The sequence below is a fragment of the Mesocricetus auratus genome, unplaced genomic scaffold (assembly GCF_017639785.1).
Source record: "Mesocricetus auratus isolate SY011 unplaced genomic scaffold, BCM_Maur_2.0 Super-Scaffold_100033, whole genome shotgun sequence".
In the NCBI taxonomy this organism is placed as follows: Eukaryota; Metazoa; Chordata; class Mammalia; order Rodentia; family Cricetidae; genus Mesocricetus; species Mesocricetus auratus.
In genome coordinates, this window is record NW_024429213.1 from 7,885,490 (window position 1) to 7,907,017 (window position 21,528).

A 21,528-nucleotide genomic window follows, 5' to 3' on the forward strand; every position below is an offset into this window, starting at 1 on the left:
GGTGTGTCAGCTCCGCTCCGGCACGGCAGGACAGGGTCTTCCAGCTGGGGATGTTCGCCTAGTGTAGCAGTTTTGCTCCGCAGGAGGTTTCTCGGGCGAAGTTGCTACAGTTCAGCTCTGCTCCTGGAGAGCCGAGCGGAGAGCAGGGAGCCGGGCGGGAGCAGAGTGTAACAACTCCGCTCTGCCAAGGAAGGTTTCCCGGGCAAGTGTTACAGCGCTGCTCGCTCTGCTCTGCTCTGCTCTGCCCAGGGTCGCCTCTGCTCGCTCTGCTCTGCTCTGCCCAGGGTCGCCTTTGCTCTGTCGCAGCCGCAAAGAAGATCTTCACCCGAAGCTCATCCAAAGGTGTTTATTGGAAGACAGCTGGACCAGCCAAGCTGAACATACACAGGGTTTATATAGGGGTTCCTGGGGTTGGGGAAGTTTTTCCAGGGTAGGGATTGGTCCGATTTCAGTGCTGAGCTCAGATTGGCTAGAGCTCTGCTCCGGGATTGGTTACTTTTTTACACAGGATTAGGGTCAGATTTGGCTCTGGTTTCAGGGCCAAAGTGTGTTTCTTTCTCTGGTCCTTTTTAGCCTTTTGGCTCCAATTTTAGGGCCAGGGTACATTTCTTTCACTGACTCTGATTCCAGGGACAAAGTGTGTTCCTTTGGCACTGGTTTTAGGGTCAGGGTACATTTCTTTGGTTCTGGTTGCAGGGCCAAAGTGTGTTTCTTTGGCTCTGCTCAGGGTGTGTTTCTTTGACTGGTCCCTTTTCCCTACAAAAAGCAGGCTGGATTTGATTAGTATATATATGATATTTGCATGTGTTGAAATACCATACTTAGTCTCAATAATAAATAGAACTTAATGCAGGTTAATAAAAAATGAAATATCAAAATGTCTTATTCAGATATAATTTATACACCATAAAATTCAATCCCTTAGCCTGTGTATTTGAGTGGTTTTCACTGGTGCAACTCTTATTTCTAGAACATTTCATCAAACCCCCAAAGGAACTTTTTGCCTTTTGTAGACCCACGATCCCTCCCTCACCCCTCCTGGCAACCTTGAATCTACTTTGTCTCTAATGGATTTACACATTTTGGGCATTAGTGGAGTCATACCATAGGAGATATTTCACTTTTAACATGTTTCAAAAATGCATTTACACATTGTAGATTGGATCAGTGCTCTGGTTACTTTTTTGTCCATTGTGTAGATGTACCACATTGCATATTAATTGATGGTTGGTATTGGACCACTTTATTAGCTGTCATGTGTAATTCTGCTATGAAGACTATCAGTCTTCATTTGTGGTTTTTGTACATTATACATTCATCTATTCAGCAATATTTCTTTGTAACTCTCAAACTAATATTCACTGGCACTTTTGTGGTCACCCACAGACCTGTAAACCAGTGAAATTTTTCAATTGCTCAACACTTGGGTTCCTAGTTGAGGTGAAACAGTGTAGCTCTTTTCTTCTTGTTTTGGCTCTCATTCTATAAATGAGTGTCCTTTTCAAGGTCTGTTTACCTCCATACTTCACATTTTTGTGCTTTTTATTGTTGATTTGGCTTTTTTTGTTGTTTTTATTTATTTATTTATTTTTTAGTTTAAATTTAGGTAAGAAACAAGGTTGCTTCACAAGTCAGTTCCAGGTCCCTCTCCCTTTCCCTCCCCTCTTCCCGTGCCCTCCTGCCAACCCCCCCATTATCCCCTCATTTCCCCAGGGAGGGTGAGGCCCTCCATGGGGGTGTCCATAGTCTGTCATTTCATATAGGCCAGGGCCTAGACCCTTCCCCAAGAGTTCAGGGTGAGAGTTCACCTCACATTGTTGGATGGGAGTCCAAAGTCCGTGTGTATACTCAGGATGGGTAAGATAGCTCAGTAGGTAGAGCATCAGACTTTTAATCTGAGAGTCCAGGGTTCAAGTCCCTGTTCAGGCGGAAGATTTGACTTCTTTAAAGAAGCCATCAACTATAGTGCCAAAGTGTTGCCTAGCATTGCTTAAATGTAAGAATGCTATTATGTGCTTAAGCAAAGGAAATGCATCCTTCAGATATGAGTTACAGAGCTATTGGCCATGAGTTCAGTTAGCAGATGAACAATATATGACAAAAAATGTATCTTTACATGAACATCTATAGAGGATATGGATTGATTAGTTGACCAGAAAGGTGTGACCAGAAATTCACAGGAACTTAACCCTCCATTTCTTCTGAAGAGCAATGGTTCAGTATTTATCCCATGCGTGGGCTGGCTTAGAAAACATAAGTACTATGAGTAATGAAAACTCAATTGTATTTTTCATGGATATACATGTTCACATGTTCACGATCTCTTGAGTGTGTGTTTAAGAGTAGAATTGTAGTATGGGTATGTAGCTCAGTTGTAGAGGTTTTAACTAGCATCTGTAAGGCTCTAGGTTCCATTCCCACTACAGCCAAAGAAGAAATAAAAGGGTAGCATTGCAAGGCTAAACGATAGCATCTTTTTTTTATGAACAAGTTTCTTCAGCATTTATATATACGAAGATGACAATAGGATTCAAATTTAAGTTAAACATTGTCATATTCTACCAGGTACGAGGAAGTGGCTTCCTTGTTAGACAGTCTGGGAATTGCCATGGCTTAGACACCCGTAACACATAAATATGCATAGCTTTCAAGGGACCCTAAAGAGAGATGTCCAATTTTAAGGAACATTTACAATTTGCCTAAAGTGGATTCCTTGCTTTTTTTCATTGTGTTAACATCTTACCACCTGTCTCACTTCCCTATTGCCCAATTTCCCCATGGCCAATTTGTAGCATCGAATCTAGAATGCTTAATCCTTATGCTTGAACTTGTTAAGCCTAGAAGGGGTTTAAGACAGTTTTTTTAAGTTGACAGTTTTATACGAATTCAACCCTTTTAGTATGGTGAAAATTGAGTATATAATGAAAATATTTTAATAACAAGTATCAAAAAGAACCCTTTTAGTATGGTGAAAATTGAGTATATAATGAAAATATTTTAATAACAAGTATCAAAAAGAATAGTGTCTATAAACAGAAGTAGTTTGTGCTTCTGTTTCTAGTAAAGATTGTATCCATTCCCAAATGATAATCATGTTCTACTTTTTAAAGAGCTGTCATGTACTGGTCATTTGCTATTTGAAACTCAAGTCATGTTAGTAGGTGCTGTTTATAAATATGTTGCCATATTTTATTTTTCTAAAAAAATACATTTTGCAGTTGTGGGTTAGAGAAGTTTAAGAGCTTTTCTATTGATGCCTGGGAAATGATAGAACCGGGTGAATGAGTCTAAGTTGATCTGTGTTTTAGACTCCAAGTCTATATTTTCGCCCCATTTCAGATTACCCTCCCCCACTTTATATCACAGTGCTCAGAACTCTTGGCTTCACATAGCCCACACCTCAAAATAGAAATGTATGTAGGTGAAGTAAAGGTAAGAGTAGTTTTTCTAGATTTGTTTCCAGCTTAATTTACTCCTACCATCTAGATTTGCGCCTGCCACAAAATAGACACTTCGTGAATATTTACTCAGTGAATAAAGAAATACCAGAAATTTTCTTAATGTATTGATGATTCTAGGGATACTAGAGTAAAGCAATGATGTGGTATTAATAGTGCAAGAAGATTTCTATTTGTTGGTGAAGGTTATTGCACCTGGAAAGGTTTAAATGGCAATGTTACATTCCATGGTCAGTACTCCAAACCTGAACTATAAAAATACATGATTCTAATACTGCTTACCCCCTTTAGCCTGGCCAACTCTCTAGTTTATCCAGACTACTTAGTTGTGCAAGCTTTTTCTGTAGTTGTCTATAATTAGGTCATATATTCAGTTATGGTAGTAGCTGGAGAAGTCCAGTCTAGGTATCCTCAAAGTAGACCCTGCAGATTCCAAAGGCAGATCAAGAATGGGCAAAAGACTTAAAATATTTCAGGATTATAAAAGAAAGTTATGACTCCCAAACAATACAGAGAAACCCTGTCTCAAAAAAACAAAAAAAAAGAAGGAAAAAAGAAATTTACTCATGTGGTCAGCAAATGGTACACAACTTAGTCATCAGAAAAATCCATGTTAAACCACAAATTGGTAGCACTGTTTTACTAACAGAAAAGCTGACAGTGAAAACAACAATTCCAGTGTCAGTGAGGATGTAAAATAACCAGAGCTCTTCTAATTAAAGCATAAATTTGTAAACTAGAAGCATCTGCCAAAGCTAACATACACACCTAATGACATTGTGATTAGTGTTTCCACTCCTTGGGTGGAATAGAATTATTTCAACATATATCCACCAAAAACTAAAACTGTACAAGTGTGGTTTTAGTATAATTCTTCATGATAGTCTAAATTAGAAGCACCCCATGGTCCAAAAAGAGTATCACAATATATTATAGAGTATTTCTAGTGAAGCAATAAAAAGAAAATGGACAAATCTTTGTTACACAAAAAATATAGATGATTCCCACAAGCAAATGTAAAAGAAGCCAGGCAGTCACAGCCAAACACTGGGCAGAGCTCTGGGAGTCCTGTTGAAGAGAGTGAGGAAGGATTGTATGAGCTAGGGGAAGTCAAGGTTATCACAAGGGAGTCCACAAAAACAGCTGACCTGGACTCATGGGAGCTCACAGGCTCTGGACTGACAGCTAGGAAGTCTGCCTGGGACCCACCTAGGCCCTCTACATATATGTGACAGTTATGTAGCTTGTGCGATTCCTAACAGTGGAAGCTGGCTTTTGGGAACCTATTCCTCATACTGAGTTGTCACGCCAGTCTTAATACAAGGGGAGGAGCCATGCTTTGTTGACCTATGGGAGACCTGCCCTTTCATATATATATATATATATATATATATATATGGATTATAAATTATATATATATATATGCCTTTATTTTTAAATTCAAATTAGAAACAAGGTTGCTTCACATGTCAATTCCAGGTCCCTCTCTGTTTCCCTCCCCTCCTCCTGTGCCCTTCCACCAACCCCCCAAATATCCCCTCATTCCCCCAGGGAGGGTGAGGCCCTCCATGGGGGTGTCCATAGTCTGTCATTTCATCCAGGGCAGGGCCTAGACCCTCCCCCAAGAGTTCAGGGTGATGGTGCATCTCTCGTTGTTGGATGGGTGTCTGAAGTCCATTTGTATACCCGGGCTCAATAGATTACAGAAACAGAGGAGGAGTAGATTGAGATGGGGTAGGGAATGGGAAGAGAGGATGGAGAGGAAACTGTGGTCAGGATATAAAATAAATGAAAAACATTAATAAAAAAGAAAAGGATAGGAAAAAAGAAGCCAGGAAATACCCAGAAGATAAATGTGACAGTGGCACAACCCTGATGACCTGAGTTTCATGTCAGGTCATGTCTATAATCCCAGTATACTGTATGTAGGATAGGAGGCACAGGCAGGGTACTTGCCTGAGGTTCAGATGCCAGCTGACTGTAGTATGCAGCACAGTAGCAGAAACAAAGGGAGACCTTGTATCAACAGGATGTAATGGTCCCTGAAAGTTCTCTGACTTTCACATGCTTGCTGTGGCATGTCCTGCCCTCAACATACACATATATACACAAAAAATAAGATTACTCGCTATATAGTCACATTTATTTAAAATACAAAAATACTTTAATTTTATATTTGAGTTCAAATTAGTAGCTACCTCTGAGAGAAGGTGGTGGCTACTGAGGAACAGAAGGGCTACTAAGCTGTTGGTTGTACTCTTGTTTCTTGATTGTTAAAGAATTCACTAAACATTCAGCAAGCCACACACGTAATTTATATGCAATGAGTAGGTGTGCATAGTGGTTTGAAAGAAAATGTCCCTCATAGCGAATGACACTATTAGGAAGGATGGCTTTGTTGGAATAGATGTGGAGGAAGTGTATAACTGTGGGGGTGGGCTTTGAGGTCTCCTATGCTCCAGCTACGCCCAGTAGATAGTTCACTTCCTGTTGCCTATGGATCAAGATACAGAACTTTCAGCTCCTTCTCCAGTACCATGTCTGCCAGCACACTGCCATGTTCCTGCATGATGATAATGGACTAAACCACTGAACAATTAGATGTTTCACTGTATAAGAGTTGCTATAGTATAGTCATGGTATCTCTTCACAGCAATAGAAACCCTCGCTAAGACAATTGTGTTCTTCTAAGGGCAAGAGGCTGGAACAGTTTTAATATGTTATTTTGTCCATTCGTGTGATAAAGATGAGCTAGTTAGATAGTTACATTTTAAATAAATGGATTTTATTTGTTCTCAAAAGTGTTCTTTCAGTTTTGTGCCAGGGAAAAGCTTATTAGATAACTATTCTGCCGATACTAATGACATGGATGAGTACAAATACATATACAGCATAAATAACTGTGGGTCTGGTAACCCAGACAAAAGGTTGTCATATCAATAGTGAACATTAAAGAAAACAAACTACTCGGGGCAATAGTAAATCTGATTTGTTATCCTCATTGGATACTTAGAAAATGATGAAAAGTCATTTGGTTCCAAATGATTAAAAAATTATTTAAAATTATAATGTAATGCCATTTCTGAAACGTTTAGGAAACAATTCTTCTAATCTGTTTGAACTGGCCTTGCAATTTCCATATTTTAACCTTTATTTTGGCTTGCCTAAATTTCTTCCCCATTAGTGTGGTAAATTATATCTATTCTCTGTTTGTCTTCAGAAATAGCTGCCAGCAGATTTAACACTACTATTTGAGGAATGATTGCCAAATTACTCATTATTGAGTGTAAAGTTAGTAAGCAGTGCTGACTTTCTGAGAAGCTTGGCCAGTTTGTCTCTATAATGTGTACATATTTTAGACACTTTCAATATGTGAATGAAAGCATTGCAAAGCATCTTTGCTATCTCCACTGCAATTGCTTGCTTATTCAGTTCTGTTGTTTAGCTAAGCTTTAGAACCTAACTTTGTACTGTTTTGAAAAATACTTTCAAAGATTTCATACATGAGTACTTGTGTTTACCCTACCTTCTCCCCGCTCCCCCTACTTCTCAAGTTCATGACCTCTTTGTGTGTGTGTGTGTGTGTGTGTGTGTGTGAGTGATATGTGTGTGTATGTATGTATGTATGTATGTGTGTGTGTGTGTGTGTATAGATTGAGCCTGCTGCTGAGTTCACTTAGTTTTAATGTAATCATCTTGTCCCATGATATTTGATAATGCTTCTCTTATTCATGGCGATTAAGTAAATGACATTTCTATCCTGTTGAGTTCTTATTAAATCCAAGAAAAGTTTAAGGTTGTTAAGTTCTAAGTGGATTATAGCTAAAAAGGGCTTTAGTTTTTCTTTTAGATCCATCAAAGCAGGAAAACCCTAGGAAAAGCTGGAGTCAGACATGCCAGGCATTCCGAATTGTCTGTACACCATGACCTCAGCATTCATGAGGACAATGATTCTGTCCTCACAGGGCTGGCAGTAGACTAAGAGTAAGGATAGGTAGTGTGTATTTTCCCTGTCCTCTGTTGTGAGAATGCATTGTCAGTTAGTTCTGGAGTTACCTTAATCTTAGCAACATCAATCTCATTCCTATAATTTGTTTGCTTATTTTAGTTATTTTATTTTCTTTACTCCCAAACAAAACTACCAAAAGCTATGAAAAGACAAAGAGTGTCCTAATACTGTTAGCAAAATGTGCAAAATTATTTTAAATAAAAAATGAAACATGCTCATGGATATTACTGTTTCCTTTCAAGCTCTCTGTCACCAGAGTAACTAATAAAATTAATTTTCTTCTTCATAAGTCAGACATATTAAAGTCAGCTGACATGTGGAGGGGTTGAGTTTACTACCATGTGAATGCTTGTATCTTTCCCCAAATTCATAGTTGAATTCCAGTCTCCAAGGATTAGGAGGTAGGGCTTTGGGAGGTGATTAAATCACAGAGACAAAACACCCATGAATAGAATTAGTGTGCTTTTAAGGAGAACCCAAACTCAGTTTCTTCACTTGTCAAGTGAAGATGATATAGGAATGTGTTTGTGTGAAATAATTGTATATCACATATAATTATATAAGGTAATGCCATTAGTAAGAGGAAATACTGCACACTAAATACCAAGCACTTTGCTAAGAGATTGCTATATCATTACCTCTTTAGTTCTCACAGCAACCCAGTTTGTTGTGCCCAGCTAACAGAGAGGAAAATGGAGTTTTAAAATGGAAATAGCTTAGCTGGCATTATAATAAGGTCAGAATTGAAACAATTTAATATGAGTTGTTACTCTAAAACTATTTATTTTAAATCATTATGCCATAGAATACAAAATTGGGATATTGATGCCAAAAATAAAAAACAAATATTCAAGTAATTATAATATGGGATCTTCAATAAAGTAATACATATTTAAAGTTATTGAATCATATACTGATCTTAATAAGCAAAATTGCTTATGAGCATGAGATGAGTTAAAGTTTTCTACTAAATGGAAGCTAAGTGCATTTATATTAAGATATTTCTGGTACAGGGCCAGTGAAACAGCGGGTAAAGGCAGTTACCGCCAAGCATGAAGATTAAATAATAACAATCTAAATTACTATTATGTTGTAATAACAGTGCTATTGTTTAGAAAAACGATAGTAATATATTTAATGTAAAGACTTATTTTGAGTGAAATTTGGCAATCATTAGACAACCATACACAAAACATGTGACATTTTAAAACTAATCTCAACCAGAAATCCAGGTGGAGTGATGACAGGGCTACCCAAGTTCATAAAGAAAAGGATCCACAGACAATGGCTCTTCCACTCTTCTTTACTGGCGGTGAAGAAGAAAGGATATAGATCCCATCTCTGAATGAGAAAGAAAGACATTTCTGGCTGTCTTTACTCTGTCATACCAAATACATTTTTAAACTCAGATTATTACCTTAATTGTTTGAGCGAGGATATAGTTGATCTTGGACCTTATTCTATCCTAAAGCAGTATGCAGATGTCCTCAATTGAAGATAAATATGACAACAGTGAATAATTTGTCTCTGAATCAAAGACTAAAATAAGGATATATTGTGTTCTGCAATTAGACACCAAAATCCAGTCTAGCACTATTCATTAAAACTGAATTTTTAATAGTTTTACAATCAAAAGAAAAATTATTTTAGTCAGACTTTTTATATGCTTTTTAACATGGTTCTCAGGAATATTATAAGGAAACAGAGAATAATTGCCTTTTGAACTGTAAAACAGTTCTTGTTTTTGCTAAATGGTTTAATTCTGCAAAAAAACAAAAATCTGTAAGGACACATCGTCAGTGGTAGAATACCTTGGAAGACAGTGTGGAATTCTTTTGTCAGAAACTGGTTAGATTTGAGCACACAGCTAGTTTGGTGCAATCACAATAGACAGATGTAGGTGGTTTAACTGAAAGAACTCATGAAAGGAACTGCACTTGCTGTTGTTGCTTTCATAGTGTATTTTTAAAAGCGTGATCCTGAAATAAGGGAAAAAATTCTAAAGCCATTGTCTTTGATTCTATTCGTAGCCAGTTTAATCTCTATAGTTCTTAGAATTCAATGGGTTTGCTGAATACTTTTATCATTTTAAATAATCTGGTTGAACCTAAGGGGTGGCATTCATAGTCCCTTCCAGAGATGGAAACCAACAGCAATTATTTGGAAAAAGTTTAGTGTAATGAATTATTTCCCCCACGTGGTATGGGATAGTAAGGACTCTGAAAAATAAATATAGGACTAGCAGGCATAAGGAATGGCCACTACTCCAAGGGCTGAAGTGGAACACTTAGGCAGGTGTTTGGCCACTCTCCAGTGTCTAACACGAAAAATAAAAACCCAGAGACTGATATTGGGCTTCAAGTTTCAAGCTGAAGATCAGGAAAACAAAGCAGCCAGCTACTAGCTACCTCAGGCTGAAAGGGTTGATCCTGTCTCCACGAAATCTTCTCAAAGCCTCAGACTGCTGCCTCTCCTCAACATGGGTGGAGACTAAATCTCAGAATGAAGCCTGAGACACTGGGCTCCTGTCTTTTATATACCTCTCTAGAGCTGGGATTAGGCCAGGGTGGTCTTGAACTCAGAAAGATCCATCTGCCTCTGTCTCATGAGTCCTGGGATTAAAGGTATATACCACCACTGCCTAGCTTCTGTGGCTAGTTAGCATGGCTGCTAGGATTAAGGTGTATATCACTATTGCCTGACCTCTATAGCTTGTGGCTGGCTTTGTAGCCTGAACCTCAAAGTATTCCACACCATAGAAGCAGGAGGCTCACTGCCAAACTCTTTTTACGAGGCTACAATTACCTTGATACCCAAGCCACACAAAGACACAACTAAGAAAGAGAACTATAGACCAGTTTCCCTCATGAACATCGATGCAAAAATACTCAATAAAATACTCGCAAACTGGATTCAAGAACACATCAGAAAAATCATCCACCATGATCAAGTAGGCTTCATCCCAGGAATGCAGGGATGGTTCAACATTAGAAAATCTATCAATGTAATGCACCATATAAACAAACTGCGAAAGAGAAACCACATGATCATCTCACTAGATGCTGAAAAAGCCTTTGACAAAATCCAGCACCCCTTCATGATAAAGGTCCTAGAGAGATCAGGGATAACAGGAACATACCTGAATATAATAAAAGCAATATACAGTAAACCAACAGCTAACATCAAACTAAATGGAGAGAAACTCAAAGTAATTCCTCTAAAATCAGGAACAAGACAAGGCTGTCCACTCTCTCCATATCTCTTCAATATTGTACTTGAAGTTCTAGCTACAGCAATAAGACAACAAAAGGAGATAAAGGGGATACAAATAGGAAAAGAAGAAGTAAAACTTTCACTATTTGCAGATGATATGATAGTTTACATAAGTGACCCAAAAAACTCTGCAAGGTTACTCCTAGAGCTGATAAACACCTTCAGCAATGTGGCAGGATACAAGGTAAACTCAAAAAAATCAGTGGCCCTATTATATACAGATGATGAAGTGACTGAGAAAGAAATCAGAGAAACATCACCCTTTACAATAGCCAAAAACAGCATCAAATATCTGGGGATAATGTTAACCGAGGAAGTGAAAGACTTGTATATCAAGAACTTTGAGTCTTTAAAGAAAGAAATCAAAGAGGATACCAGAAAATGGAAAGATCTCCCATGCTCTTGGATTGGTAGGATCAACATAATAAAAATGACAATCTTGCCAAAAGCAGTCTACAGATTCAATGCAGTCCCTATCAAAATTCCATCACAATTCTTCAAGGACCTGGAAAGAACAATAATCAACTTTATATGAAAAACAAAAGGCCCAGGATAGCTAAAACAACCCTATACAATAAAGGAACTTCAGGAGGCATCACCATACCTGACTTCAAGCTCTATTATAGAGCTATAGTCCTGAAAGCAGCTTGTTATTGGCACAAAAATAGGCAGGTAGACCAATGGAACCGAATTGAAAACCCTGATTTTAACCCACACAACTATGAACACTTGATTTTTGACAAAGAAGCTAAAACTATACAATGGAAAAAAGAAAGCATCTTCAACAAATGGTGCTGGCATAACTGGATACTGGTATGCAGAAGACTGCAGATAGATCCATGTTTATCGCCTTGTACAAAACTTAAGTCCAAATGGATCAAAGATCTCAACATACATCCAGCCACACTGAAACTTTTAGAAGAGAAAGTGGGAGATACTCTTCAATGACTTGGTACAGGAGACCACTTCCTAAAGATAACACCAGTGGCACAAACACTGAGATCGACAATTAACAAATGGGACCTTCTGAAACTAAAAAGCTTCTGTAAGGCAAAGGACACAGTCAACAAGGCAGTCCACAGAATGGGAAAAGATATTCACTAACCCCACATCTGACAGAGGGCTAATCTCCAAAATTTACAAAGAACTCAAGAAGCAAGTCTCCAAAACACCAAAGGATCCAATTAAAAGGTGGGATACAGAACTAAATAGAGAATTCTCAATAGAGGAGGCTAAAATGGCCAAGAGACACTTAAGAAAGTGCTCAACATCCTTAGCCATCAGGGAAATGCAAATCAAAACAACTCTGAGATACCATCTTACTCCTGTCAGAATGGCTAAAATCAAAAACACCGAAGACAATTTATGCTGGAGAGGATGCGGAGAGAGGGGAACTCTACTCCACTGCTGGTGGGAGTGCCAACTCGTACAGCCTCTTTGGAAATCAGTGTGGAGATTCCTCAGGAAAATGGGAATTAATCTACCGCAAGACCCAGCAATTCCACTCTTAGGCATATATCCAAAGGAGGCAAATTCATACAACAAGGGCATCTGCTCCACTATGTTCGTAGCAGCATTATTTGTAATAGCCAGAACCTGGAAGCAACCTAGATGCTCCTCAACTGAAGAGTGGATAGAGAAAATGTGGTACATTTACACAATGGAGTATTACTCAGCAGAAAAAAACAATGGAATCTTGAAATTCTCAGGTAAATGGATAGCACTGGAAGAAACCATCCTGAGTGGGGTAACCCAGTCGCAAAAAGACAAACATGGTATGTACTCACTAATATATGGATTTTAGACATGGATCAGGATAGTGCCAGTCTGCACTTCCACTGATAGAGAGTCTGGGAAACAGGAAAGAACCTAAAAGTATGCATATATGCATGGTACCCAAGAGAAGAGGATTGAGACAAGATCCTCTGAATGGATGGGGAATAGGGCAAGGGGTGGGGGGGGGAGTGTGAGCTGTGAAGAAGAGAGGGGGAGAAGAGGAGGAGAGAGTAGGTCATGGGGGAACAGGAAGGTTGAGGGGGGGGTAGAATAGGGGGAAGAGGGAATCATAGGTTAGAAGACAGATCAGGCACCAGAGTGACCTCTAGTGATCTAAAGGGATGACAGCAATTGGCAAGCTAAGCAATAGTGGAGGGACCACCTCGAATGCCCATTCCTGATAATGAACTTGATGTCTATAACTATCCGGGAGCCTTCATCCAGTGACTGATGGAAGCAGAGGCAAACACACACAATTAAGCACTGAACTGAACCCAAGGAACCCAGTGACAGAGAGAGAGGAGTGATGAGCAAATTGGCAAAGAATGGGCTGGCAAAACCAGCAGAGACAGCTGATCTGAACAGGGGAGAGCTCTTGGACCCCAGACCGACAGCGGGGAGGCCAGCATGGGACTGACCTGGATCCCCTGAATGTGAGTGTCAGTGAGAAGGCCTGGGCAACCTATGGGGCCCTGAGTAGTGGATCAGTGTCTATCCCTGGAATACAAACAGTCATCGTGTGCCCATAGCACAAAGAAGGATGCTCTCTCAGCGTGGACTCTTAGGGGAGTGCCTGGACCCTGCCCTGAGTGAAATGACAGACTCTAGATATCCCCTGTGTGGAAGGAATTGGCAATAGGGTGGGAGGCTGGGGGGGATGGGGAGTGCGGGAGGAGGGGAGGGAGAGGGAACTGGGGTTGACATGTAAAACAAGCTATTTAAAATTAAAATAAAAATTAAAAAAAATCAAATTTTACTTATCATAAACATAAGTGAAATAAATGCATGATTTGATTCAGAATATCTGTTAATCCATATTGTGTATTTGTACTCGGTATGGTAGGATTTCACAAATATTACTTAGAGAATTTGTGTAGAATAATATAAATGGCCAAGAGAGTTTTGGTGAAAATTCTATTTCTCTGTATATTAAAGTAAAAGCCAAGATTTCTCTCTGAAAATTACTGTAAGAAGAGTATGAAGAAGTAGATGTGATCAAATGTATTCCTTCAGTAGTATGTCATATAAATGCCAACCAACACATTGAGACTTTGGGAAGTGATCACATTAATAATGCTGTTCTAGAGTGTAGTTTTTTTTTAATTATTTAGGGGCCTGCCACCCAGCTCCCAAATAAATGCAAAGAGATTTATTCATACTTATGAATGCTTGGCCTTAGCTTGGCTTGTTTCTAACCAGCTTTTCTAACTTAAATTATCCTGTTTCTCTTTAACTACATTTTACCTTTCTTTATTCTACACATCTTTCTTTACTACTTATTCCGTGGCTGGATCCTGGCATCCTCCTCTTCTCCTTTTCTTGCTCCTCTTCTTTTCTCTTTGCTCTGCTCCTGAGCCTAGATTTCTCCCCCTACTTATTCTCTCTGCCTGGCAGCCCTGCCTATGTCTGAATCCTGCCTAGCTATTGGCTGTTCAGCTCTTTATTAGACCAATCAAGGTTTTTAGGCAGGCAAAGTAACACAGCTTTACAGAGTTAAACAAATGCAGCATAAAAGACTGCAATCCATCTTTTAATCATTAGACAAATATTCCACAGAATAAACAAACATGACTCATCTTACACTAATATTCCACAACACTGGAGACTAATTTATTCTATCTTTCTAATAACAGGAGGTGTATTCCTTTGTTGCCTTTCTCCATGCCCACATACAACATGTAAGTTGGCGCTCAAGTTTACTCATTGCTGAACCATTGCAAAACTCTTTTTATAGGCTATTCTTCAGTTTCACCCCACCTCTAATTTGTTGTCAATTAACTACGATTTTTTCTTTCTTAATTACTATTTTTCTCATTTCCCCCAAATCTTCAGAACATATTGTTAATAGTGGCTTTCTCTATAGCCCCATTGCTTTAAGATTGAATTGAAACACTAACATTAAATTATCTGTTATTTGCATTTCCAGGACATTTATGTGTTATGTCAGTTCCCAACAGGACTGCTTTGTCAGGTTGATTTAATAAATCTTTATAACCTTCTTCCTATGTCAGATACTCAGAAGCAAAAATCAACCTACTCTGAAGGATGTCATGAGACAGCAAAGGAAAATTTACTTAGAATCTAAATTTTATATGATTATTGTTACAGTGTGTGGAAGCTGAGTGATATTCGTTGACCCCTAAAAGATAATTCATATCCAAATCCCACAATTCAAGATTATGTTACCTCATATAGCAAAATGAAATTGTAAATGTGGTTAAAGATCTAGAGATGGGATTTTATACTGGATTATCTGTGTAGGCTCAATCTAATGACAGTGGTTTCTTAAAAGGACAGTCAAGTGAGATTTAACTTATAGGAGAAGGTAGTGTGACAAATTAGAGATTGGGGTGATGCAGCTGTGATCCAAAATAAACCTTGGCAGCTTCTTCAAGTTAAAGAGACACGAAACAAGATTCTCCCTTCGAACTTCCAAAAGGAACCAGCCCTACTAACACCTTGATTTTAGCTTGGTAGGATTTATTATAGAGGCTGACCTCTAAAACTATAAATTGATTGTGTTGTGTTGTTTAAAGCATAGAGTCTGAAGTGATTCACTACCAAAGCAACTCACTCAACTACTGCGCAGAAGGGAAAGTATCAACTCCTATGGCAGTCAGTGAATTAGTAAGGGAACTCGTTGGGGTTAGGTCACTGAAGGTGGTAGGGGAAAGGATGTGCAGAGGTGCAGAGGTGAATTAGTCGACTTGTTGTGCAAGTGGTTTATTGCTGTTAGCTCCTGGTGAACTTCTAAAATATAAATTGTTATTTTCACTTAGAAGTCAGGACAAAGGTTTGAACAAAAGATGAAAGAAACAAGGGACGAGGCTACCAAGATCCTGAGGCACACCTCCATTTTATAAAAAGGGGTGGGCAGAGCTAGAGTTACCAAAAGAGAAAATGCTGTTATCAAAGCTGAGAGAGAAGAAAACAATTTCTGTGGTGTCAGAAATGGTTTAGAGACCAATTAATAAAATAACTGTGATGCCAGTGGAATTTGTCAGCATGGAAATCAGTGGGAACCCTGGCCAGAGCATTTTCAGTGTTATTGAGCCAGAAGCCAGATTGCAGTAGGCTGGGGAAGGAATAAACAGAAAGGAAGTAAATACAGGATACTTTTTGAGAGGAAAAATTGCTCTGGAGGTATTCCAGAGATTTTCCAGTGGGAAGAAAAGACACATGTGTAACAGGGGTGGTCCACTAGATCCTGCCTTCTTAAACTGTGGGTGACAGCCCCACATGATGTCGTATAACAGAATATGGGGGTTGTGAAAATTTGGCAACCTGAAACAGTTTCTGAACATGGGACAACCAGAACTTGATTTAAAAGCAAATGCATACTGAATTTGAAATATTTCTAGCAGCAATCACCCATGTTACATCATGTGGCTCCATGCGGCCTTGCTTCTAAACACACAGTGCACACATTTTGCACCTCATCGATCACATGATGTAATACTAACAAACACCTTAGCTCAGATTCCAGACTATGGTATGTTACAACTTAGTGTTTTCCTTGTACATAAAAAATGTTTGGCTTTTATAGAAACATAATAATAGTTTGATTATAGAATAAAGGCAATATTTCCCTATCATTGATCCTTAGCATGTAAATTTCAAATGAGTATATCATTGAATTGTGTGTAAATGTTTGATTTTTTAAATTACTGTTTGAGTTGCTGGCTTTGCTTTAATTTTTTAAAAATAATTAAATAATCTGGCTTTCAATTAGTGTAGAATTCTCAGAAATTTCTGAAACAGTCCTAAGTATATTTCTACCTTTTTATACTGCATACTTATGCAAAACGGCAATCTCAACATTTCCAATTATAAAATCAAAATATTGATCAACTCTGAAAAACAAAGATGCTCTCTGTCCTGTAGTATCCAATATCCAGCCTAATTTAGTTCTTTGCAAATAAACAAGCACATCTATCTCATTAGTATGCAAATTTGCTTTCATCTTTAATCAATAGTAAAATTATATGAGTGCCCAAGAATTGTTGTCAAGCATCTTTATGATTTGTTACTAGTAAATGTTTGATTTTTATATACCTATATACCTGAGGTCGGATACAAATTTATTGAGCCAAAAAGGGATTACAAGTAGAAAAGGTTTGGAAGCCCTTCTCTAGAAAGAGGAACAGTGTGTAGAGTAGGGGTGGAGATTAAGTGGGGGATCAGCATCAGTGTTCCTGGAAGATAAAAGCTAGTAGGAAAGGAAAAGAAAGCATGGCTGATGGGAGTGATTTTTGACAGGAAACAACTGGAGAGGGATGTCCCTTGACGTAAACGAGAAGCTGTACTTTTTAGCTTTAACTGTCAGTTTGACATAGTCTAGATCAGTGGTTCTTAACCTTCCTAATGCTGTGACCCTTTAATACAGTTTCTCATGTGTGTGCTGACACCATCCATAAAATTATTTTTCCCTGCTACCTCATAACTAATTTTGCTACTGTTACAAATTGTAATGTAAATATCTGATATGCAGGATAGCTTATATATGACCCACAAAGGGGTGGTGACCCACAGGTTGCTGGTCCGGAGTAACCTGAGAAGGGCATTTCAGTTGAGAGATCACACTGTCTTTGTCAGCATGTCTGTGGGGTATTGTCTTCATTGTTAGTTGATGTAAATGCCCCCCCCCCCTCGAACTGCCATTTCCTCGGCTGGTAGTCCTGGGTTATATACTGAAGCACACCCCTGAGCAAGCCAGTAAGCAGCCTTCCTCCGTGGTTTGGTTTAAGCTCCTGCTTCAGTTCCTGCCTTCATTTCCATCAATGGTGGACTGTAACCTGTAAACAGAAATACACTTCCTCTTAGTTGCTACCACCGTAACAGAGAAGAAACTAGGACAGAAGTTGAAGGCAGGAGGGGCCAGAGTGGTTTTGCTGGTAAAGTGGGAAACATGGTGGTAGATAGTAGAGAAAGAAAGGTTCATAATAGCGCTTGAGGAAAATGGAAGAGAGGAGGTAAGAGGGGGAGATTTCTAGGCCTTCTCAAGGGGAGAGACACTACAAACTTCTTGCCTTTTGGTCCTTAAGAAACTGCCAAACTGAGGTACCCACGGAGCGGCCTAGTGGTGTGAGGAGCTGGAGCAGCTGGTTAACGCTGATCAAGATGATAACCTCCCAAAAGCACCTTGACTTCCTGGCAGGGCCCATGAGGGAAAAGCCAGTGGGGAGCCTGGCAGGGATTGGCGAAGCCCTGGGCAAGAAGCTGGAGGAAAGGGGCTTTGACAAGGCTTATGTGGTCCTTGGCCAGTTTCTGGTGCTAAAGAAAGATGAAGACCTCTTCCGAGAATGGCTGAAAGACGCATGTGGTGCCAATGCCAAGCAGTCCCGGGACTGCTTTGGGTGCCTTCGAGAATGGTGTGATGCCTTCTTGTAGTGTACTCTGGGACTCCTCAGCCCTCAGCCACAGAATTGAGTCTCCAGAGTCTGAAGCCTGGCGGGGCTCCTCCCTGTCCTCCATGAAGGAAAAGATTACTGTTGTCACGCTCACCTCCTATGTACTCCAGAAGTTTAGGAGTTCTCTCCCCTCAGCATTTCAACCTTTTTAGAATTCTTGCCCTTGCATGCCTCGACCCTCCTCCCCCTGCCGTTCCATGGCAACAGTTAACTTTCCCGAATGGATTCCTGGCCTCTTTCTCTCTCCCTTCACGATCTGTTGGGTGTCCTTTGGCTCTTTTTTTTCCCCTTTTTTGACGAAAATAGTCACCGCCCTTATAAAGATTTTTTAGACTAATAAAGTCAGTGACCTTCAAAAAGAAAGCAAAAAAGAAACTGCCAAATTATTTCCCATGATTGTTTTACTACTTTACTTTGCTACCAATGATAATGCCAATAACATGTGAGAGTTAGAGCTACTCAGCATCATTGCCAGTGGTTGGCATTGTCATCTTTTTCTTCTAGCCATTCTGGGGGGTGTGTCATGGTAGTTCATGTAGCTTTAATTTGTATTCACCTGATGATGACATACGTTTGTGCTTAAGGACCACTGTATGCCGTTACAGCAGCAGCAGCAGCAGCAGCAGCAGCAGTAGTAACAGTGGATTAGTAGTGGGGGGGGGGGAGAGAAAGAAGCATATCTTCATTGTATTAAGTTACAATGACTCGTATTTTCTGGATACTTGTTATTTATCAAGTACATGTATTGTAACTTTTTTCTCACAGTTTGTGACATTCCATTTTATATACTTAATGGAATCTTTGAAAGATTAAATGTGATTATTTGTTATTTTGATGTTTAATTGTTTTAGTTCATATATACTCTGGATACTAATTTCTTGTTAAACAACCAGCTGACAATGACTTCCTCAATTCTGTAAGTTGTCTTTTCACTCTGCTGATGGTTTAATTTCTTGCAGTCCCATTTGTCAGTTCCTGCTACTACTGGATAATCTATCAGGAGTTCTATTTAGAAAGGCATTGCCTATACCCAGATCTGTTTTTAGCTTTCTTTTTATTTATTCTTTGTGTCTTTCACATCATGCATGTCAGTCTTATTCATTTCCCATCCCTGCAGATCTGCTGTCTGCCCTTGCAACCTCTTCCCACCAAAATAAAATTTATGAGGAAAAAAAGTAAAAATCTCATCATGGAAGCTGCAGTGTGACACAGTGACTCACTCCGTAAACCCTTTTGTTCATTTATCTTTTCTTGCAAGTGTTCATTGCACTCATTGGTTTGGCTCAAAGCCTCTGGTTTCTGCTACACCATCGACGCTGGACCCTCACTGGGACTCTTCTCAGATATCCTGTTGTGGCCCTGTGTCATGGCGATCCTTCAGCTTTGGGTCAGCAGGACTGGCCCCTTCACATGCTCCTATAGATCCTGGATGGGTGGATGTTGGGGCATGGGCAACTCATAGCCCTGGTTCTGGGCTGGGGTAGTTGCAGGGTTGGTCAGTCTGCCAGCTCTCCCCTGTCCTCACCACCAGGATGAGCTCCCCTGCATTGCCTTGGCTGGCGAGTTCACGCTTTGCAGCAATGAACAAGGGGGTGGAGCCAGTTCTGCTTTGCCACCCTCAGGGTCAGCTCTCCTACACATACACCATTAGGGCCAGCTCTACTGTGTTGCCCAGCAGAGGTGCAGGGCCCACTCTCACAAGTGCTGCACCTGGTAAGGGGCAGGGGCAGCTCCTTTGCCCGCCACAGGTGGTAGGGCGATGCCTAGTTCTTTTTTTTAATGTTTCTTTTATTTTTGAGATTATAATATAATTGCATCGTTTCTCCCTTCCCTTTCCTCCCTCAAGTGCTCCCATGAACACCTTCTTGCTCTATTTCCAATTCATGGCCTCTTTTCCATTTATTGGTGTTACATGCATCTATGTATGTGTATAGATATGTATATTCCTAAATATAACCTGCCCAGTCTGTATACTGTTACTTGTATACATGTTTTCGGGGCTGACTGTTTGATATTAGATAACCAATTGCTGTGCTCCTCCCTAGTGAAGATGACTTCTCCCACTCCCAGCGTTTCTTAGTTGCCTATAGTTCTTTGTGTAGAAGATTGAGGCCATGTGGTCTTTCCCCCACCTACTTTGGCATGTCTATTGGTGTTCATTCTTGTTCAGCTCATGTTTAGGCAGATATGTTGGTGAGACTTGGTATAGCTTCTGACATCATTGGAAGACACAACTTCACCGTAAACATCTTGATCCTCTGCCTCTTACAATCATTTTGTCCCTGAGCCTTAGGTGCAAGAGTGTTTGGTAGGTGCTGTTAACTCTGCATTTTAATGGCTTGTGGTTTTCTGTGGTGGTCTCTGTCTATTGCAAAGAGAAGTTTCCTTGATGAGAGATGAGGACTAACACTTATCTGTGGGCATAAGGACAAAGATTTAGAATGTAGTTAGGGATCACACTGGTTTAGTAAAGTGGTAGGTGTAGGTTCTCCTCCAAGATCCAGGATTTCACTAGCCATAGGCAGTTGACTATGTTTGCATTCCACATATGATTTACCTCTTGTTGTGTGGTCTTAATTTCAATCAGAGAAGTGTTGCTTACTGCCAAGGTACGTGTGCCACTACTGACCCTTAGGGCTGTTGGGCCATGCTTGTCCTTGTGGTTTATACTTTGACTAGATCTTAAAGTGTATTTTCCACAAATAGTGTCAAATTTGGAATCTTACAATAAGATCCTCCTTTATTTTATTCTATTTAAGGGGTTTTGAGACAGATTCTCACTGTGTAACCCTGGCTGTCTTGGAACACATTTTGTACACCAAACTAGCCTTGAACTCACAGAGTTCTGCCTGCTTCTGCCTCTTGAGTCCTAGTATCCATTTTGAGTGATTCTATTGTAGTGGGGGAGAGCAGGTTTTAGATCCAGTTTTATACTATGAATATACTGTTTACTTAGCACCACTTGTTAATTAGGCTATCTTTTTCTGCAGAATATGCTTTGGTTACCTTGGCCAAAAATCGGAACTGTAGTGATATATGCTTGTTTCTGAATCTTCTACCCTATTCCATTGCTCTACATGTAGTGTGTGTGTGTGTGTGTGTGTGTGTGTGTGTGTGTGTGTGTGTGTGGTGTGTGTTTCTATTTCTATGTAGTGTAGTTTGAAGTAAGATAATTGTAATACCGCTGTAGCATTTTTCTTTTTGCTCAGGATTGCTTTGGCTATTCAGGGTGTTTTGTGTTTTCACATTGGTATTTTGTTTTGTTTGTTGTTTGTTTTGTTTTGTTATGTTTTTGCTTTTGAAATAGGGCTTCTCTGTTTAACAGTCCTGGCTGTCCTGGAACTCCCTGTGTAGACCAGGCTGGCCTTGAAATCCCAGAGAT

At 39.6% G+C, this 21,528-nt stretch overlaps 2 protein-coding genes across 12 annotated transcripts in view; both read left to right on the forward strand.

Annotated features, from left to right (window-relative positions):
* Positions 1-21,528, forward strand: part of Cask (calcium/calmodulin dependent serine protein kinase) — a 315,809-nt gene that overhangs the window by 77,005 nt on the left and 217,276 nt on the right. The gene's annotated exons all lie outside the window — the stretch shown is intronic.
* Positions 17,842-18,260, forward strand: LOC101827696 (barrier-to-autointegration factor-like). Its single transcript, XM_040733761.1, has one exon. It carries the CDS (start codon positions 17,857-17,859, stop codon positions 18,124-18,126), a length of 270 nt encoding a protein of 89 aa, XP_040589695.1. The 5' UTR covers positions 17,842-17,856; the 3' UTR covers positions 18,127-18,260.